General features: G+C 32.6%; 1 protein-coding gene across 1 annotated transcript; it reads right to left on the reverse strand.

The window, feature by feature from the left end:
• Positions 1-564: 564 nt before the first annotated feature.
• On the reverse strand, positions 565-4,413 carry LOC110114531 (probable sodium/metabolite cotransporter BASS4, chloroplastic). The gene is made up of 4 exons (XM_020847446.2): positions 4,370-4,413; positions 3,961-4,028; positions 2,991-3,076; positions 565-751 (listed from the first exon to the last, which is right to left on the reverse strand). The coding sequence occupies exons 2-4, from the start codon at positions 3,985-3,987 to the stop codon at positions 580-582; spliced, it is 285 nt and encodes a 94-aa protein (XP_020703105.2). The 5' UTR covers positions 3,988-4,028; positions 4,370-4,413; the 3' UTR covers positions 565-579.
• Positions 4,414-5,074: the final 661 nt, after the last annotated feature.

Raw genomic sequence — 5,074 nt, forward strand, 5'->3', positions numbered from 1 at the left:
TGAGATTACAGTTTTATGTGCACAGAGAGAAGAAGAAGAAGAAGAAGAAGAAGAAGCGAGATTGTGCAAATAAGGCAGTCGATTTCTCTCTATCAGGCTTTTCGTGTTTGATCTCAATTTTTAGGGGAATAACACCTACTGAATACTATTTTCGTTCTAATAGACAGAAGGGATCTCCAAGTAGAATTAAGATTGAACTGAATGGAGATTAATTGAAAAGATGATTTAGAAATTAACAACAAAAGCTAATCACGTTATATGTCCCAATCACGATTAATTATTTTGTGCGGACGCCGAATGCCATATGGAAACCAACCAGAATGTGTCACGTCACCCCTGTGCTCGGTACCATGCCTCGGTACCGCTGACATGACATATTCTGATTGGTCTCTCGACGACGTTCTGCATCCGGTGTCTGCACAAAATGATTTCTCCCTGATCACACAGACTCTATCCTTTGATACATTGGGAGCTTAGAACTTGTCAGAATACAGTTTAAGAGTAGAATGTAGTTTCAATGATTATCATCCATAGTAGGTTCCTTTAGGCCCGGGAGAACTTCTTGTCATGATTTTATTTTCAAAATCGAAGCATTGGAACTATAAAGAACTTTAAACAGACCTGACTGGCAACAATAATGACTGCCCGTGCATTCTCTCTTTTTGCAAGAATCGACTGTTGATCTCCAGAGAGTATTGACAGAGTCCGCACAGCAAAGGTGTTGAGTGCCAAAAGAATGATATGTACGAGTCTGATACAAAGAAAAAAAAAAGCAATCGTTTAGTTCAAAGAAGACGCATTGATGCTTTTTCAATCAAAACGGTACAAATCAACTACACTGCTCGCACTAAAAAGCTGACGCGGGCTAAACTGAGAAAGCAAAGCCATACAAAAGCAAGGAGCAAAAAATCCAAAGTCATTTGAACGTTCGCTATTAATTTTTCCAATATATATTGTTTGAGATTTTGAACAAATTCAATTGCAAATTCTCACATACACCCATATACCCATTAGACGCAAGCCTTGAACTCATTAGTTCCATGATGAGAGCCCAAGCACCAAACCACAGCTTTTTGTTGTTGGAAAATATGCGAAACCTGATTAAAAAATGGAGAAAAAAATAATATAAAATTTAAACTGCTTAATCGTGAACAACTTCAGGTTGGATGTTACTGCTAGGCTTTCAAGGTCATTTGTAACTAGGATTCTACTGGAAATGGACATTACTACTCTCTAAAAGAAGGATATTTAGATTTTTTTCATTGTTCATGACTACTTATTAAAAAAGGTGGAATTTGAAGGCATTCCTTCAAATTGTTCTTCATGCAAATTTTTTTTTTCTAACTTCTTAGGATTCTTCAAAGTACACTCTTAACTATATAAACCTCCTAGAAATAGGGGTGATAGGGAGCATTCAATTGAAAAAAGCCATCCTTTAAATGCAATGGCAACACTTAAGAACACTTACCTAGTTTATAAACAAAACTTTGAATCATCATTTTATAATACATCTCAGATTCAATGCATTCCCCAAAAGTTAGGTCAAGTATAGTGATTGATATAGCACCTACTCATTATTAGGTGAAGAGTTAAAAAATTTTTAATCATCTTGGATAAGATTTGATTTTATTTGCCAAGATTTGTGACTATCAAATTTAAATTATATTGATATTTGAATTTCAAGATTGGTGGCTATTGACTCAAAGATTAATTCACTTTTTTTTGTTCACAAAAAAAAAAAATCCTTTTTGACGTGGAAAGAAAGCGTATTAAGACGTCTTTAAAGAGGATATTTATGAAACAACGAATGACAAAAATGTTGCTAAAGGTGTGACACTACATTTTCTACTTATAATAAATTACCAACCGCAATCTAAAAGCCTAATATATTTTTAAAAACCTCGCACTTATTTTACTTAAATTTATTTTTCCTCTCAACATAAATGCTAAATCCCATTTTCCATGTTGAGGTGTGTTTCCTTATAAATGTATTTTTGAGGCTCCAAATTTCCTACAAGTATCTCTACAGGTGAAGTCTTGTATTATTGCCAGAACACCAATTCCATTTCTTACACTGCTTGCAACTCCAATTCCATTGTCACCCACCATTACTTGCTGACATCTCTCCCAACTGGATGGGTACATGAGAATTCTTCATACATTGAGTTGATGACGTATGTCCAATCAGGATATACAACCATTATCTACAATACATGATTGATTAGATATTTTTTTCTGGTTTAGAATTATGTCCATAAAATTGTTTTAAACAATCTTCATATAGTTAATCAGGATATTATTTCCTTTTTTAATAATCATGAGACCAAAGTCTATATAAGGAGTTATATACTCATATAAGATAACACATAATTAATTGAGGATAAAATGAAATTTGATTTTCTCAAACCCTGGCTGTCGATTACTCTATCTCACATATCTTCATTCATCTTTTTGGTCTTCTCTCTCTCTCTCCCTAGTGCCCCTCCTTTCAGCACCCATTACTCTTGTTGTTTAATTTTGGCTGTGGTTCTTCGAATCAATCAAACCAAAAGTTCAAATTACCCGTAAAATCTTATCACATAATAAAATACATGAAAATATATAATCATAGAAAAAATAACTGATTATGAATTAACCCAAATGCAAATACAAAGAAATCCTCATCTCTCTTGACTATCAAATATTTGTATGGTATTCGGCATCACCTGATCTTGTAACTACAAAGTTAAGATAAATAAAAAAAGGCTTTCAAGTGATCTATACTGTAGACGCTCTTCAAGTATGAGAACTACAAAGAAGCAACTTCGAAATTGAGAAAGATGACCAATGAGATATCAATAGAGAAGGGTAGCCATTAAAATATTTATTCATATTAAAAAAAAATAGTTGGCATAATGTGGAGGAGGAGGATGATGATGATGCAAAAATAATGCAACTAAAATTCAGGCATTAAGAAGCATAATTACAAATAGCAATGGTGAATAACATACGCGCCCATGATCATTGCAGTAGCAAAAACTTCAGGCCGAACTGTAAGGAGCAGTGATTTTGATCGACTCACTTGTATCCAAGGAACCTTCACAACAACAATGGAAAAAATTGAGATGATGAAAAGTTGAAAACATATTAATACCGGTTAACATGATATCTTTATGCACACTCGAATGAAACAATCAGAAAGATAGCAAATGAAAATGTGAAAATGGCTTTCATTAAAAAACGTATCTTATTTAATACAAGTTTCGCACCTTTCAACTAATATAAGTAATTGCAATGCCATGTATTCAAGAATTTAGGGTCTTTTAGAAATGGAAATAAATTATCGGGTGCCTATCACATTTCTCTTCGTAACCTTTTTATAATTATGGCACATACATCTTAAAATTTAAATGAAATTTTCAAGATAAAATATTAAATTTTGAAGATATTTATGCCAAATTTTGAAACATAGGAAAATAAATATTCAAAATAGTTTTGAAGAAAATGATACATTTTAAAGGTAATGTATTAATATAAACTATAGAGATTAACGATGCCAATTTGAAAGTCGCAAATAAAAAAAAAAATTAGACACATTAACTAATGCTAAACACTACGTTGCCAAATCCCAACTCCTAAATGAGAAAGTGGAAGGTTGCGTTAAATAGTCGACAACCAAAAATTAGATGTTGCACCTTTAAAGTTTCTTTATGAAAATTGACTTTAAACTCAGTTAGACAGCTGAGTTTGTAAATATGCTGCTTATCATGCTAGTTTAGTACTAAGAAAAAGGCCTACGCTTTCGTAAGCATTCTTCAAAAATCAATGGAAAAAAATAAAAAGAACCACCAGGAGATTTTCTTAACATTTCATAAACACAAAGTAGGAATAAAAAATCTATTTAATCTGAAACAATATTCCTTCTAAAATTAAAAATTTTCAAATCGTGAAAAAACTTTGCAATTAGAAAGAACGACTTACTAGACTAAGAAGAATAGCACTTGTCATTGACAAATATTGACGATTTTGATCAGCAAAAATTGCTACACCTGCAAATTAGTCACCATGTGATATGCAAACTACAATAAGCATAGACTTTACCAGAATCTATGTAGCAACCTTGATGGAAAGTATAGTTAGCAATTTTTCTGAAAATGCACATCTTGTTCCTTCAATCAAATTGAGTAAGCAATAAAGATTCACACCAACTGACAGCAGGCAAGTCTCCAGGTCAATTGTCAACTAAGCTTAGAACAGTAAGTTATACTTAAGAATTTCATTATTTCCCTTTTAACAAAGTTACATGCATAGTTAAACTACTTAAGGAAAATAATATTAACAAAGACGAGAACTAAAAAGTTCGAAGAGAATTCATGAAAAGAAGACTCACTCTTTACAAAATCTCGAAGCACCTGCACATGGAATACAGATAATAAGTTTTCCTTTCATATGCCTCTCTATTTTGTTATAAAAAATTCATTGTACTTAATTCAAGAAGTAATATGATAAGATCAACGAGTTACTTAACAAAGATGAGTTTAAGAAATACAAATTATATAAAACATTATGTAGATTTTACTGCCCTCGCAATTGTAGAATTCCTCTCAACGCAAGTATATTTTTTCTCAGTGAAATCAATAAAATTGATGGAAGACAATCAGATATGGCACATGAGGAAGCTATATATTGGTTCAAGCTTTTAAATTAAATTGCAACTGCAACCTTCAATATTAAAATTACCTTTACTGATTTCTTTTTTTATCTGCTGCAGTAGCAAGTGGTGAGCGGGGCGTGATGGGTGGTGGGTGGCAGGCGACGACCATAGGCGCGGAAGGTGTGGTCATGGACTATGAGTTCTTCATTCGTTTGATTTGAGCGAATTTAATATTCGTAAAAAATGGGCATTATGGGGTAATTACAAATCCCCTACGCAAATGCTTTGTATTTGATTCAGTTCAAACCAAACAAAAAAAAAACTAAATTCTTTTTCCTATACGTTCATAATACTTGCAATCAAACTTAATGATCTAATCATGTTTGCTAGAGGTTGTAATAATTTGGCTGCTTCTTATCACTCAACTAGTCATGGTTAGTA

The sequence above is a fragment of the Dendrobium catenatum genome, unplaced genomic scaffold (genome assembly GCF_001605985.2).
Source record: "Dendrobium catenatum unplaced genomic scaffold, ASM160598v2 fragScaff_scaffold_1608, whole genome shotgun sequence".
Taxonomy (NCBI): domain Eukaryota; kingdom Viridiplantae; phylum Streptophyta; class Magnoliopsida; order Asparagales; family Orchidaceae; genus Dendrobium; species Dendrobium catenatum.

Coding starts and splice junctions, on each gene's coding strand:
- LOC110114531 (XM_020847446.2), bottom strand. CDS start 3,987: ATGACAAGTGCTATTCTTCTTAGTCTA. Junction 3,077..3,960: donor GTGCTATTCTTCTTAGTCTA/GTAAGTCGTTCT, acceptor GTTGTTGTGAAG/GTTCCTTGGATACAAGTGAG. Junction 752..2,990: donor ACTGCAATGATCATGGGCGC/GTATGTTATTCA, acceptor TCTTTGTATCAG/ACTCGTACATATCATTCTTT.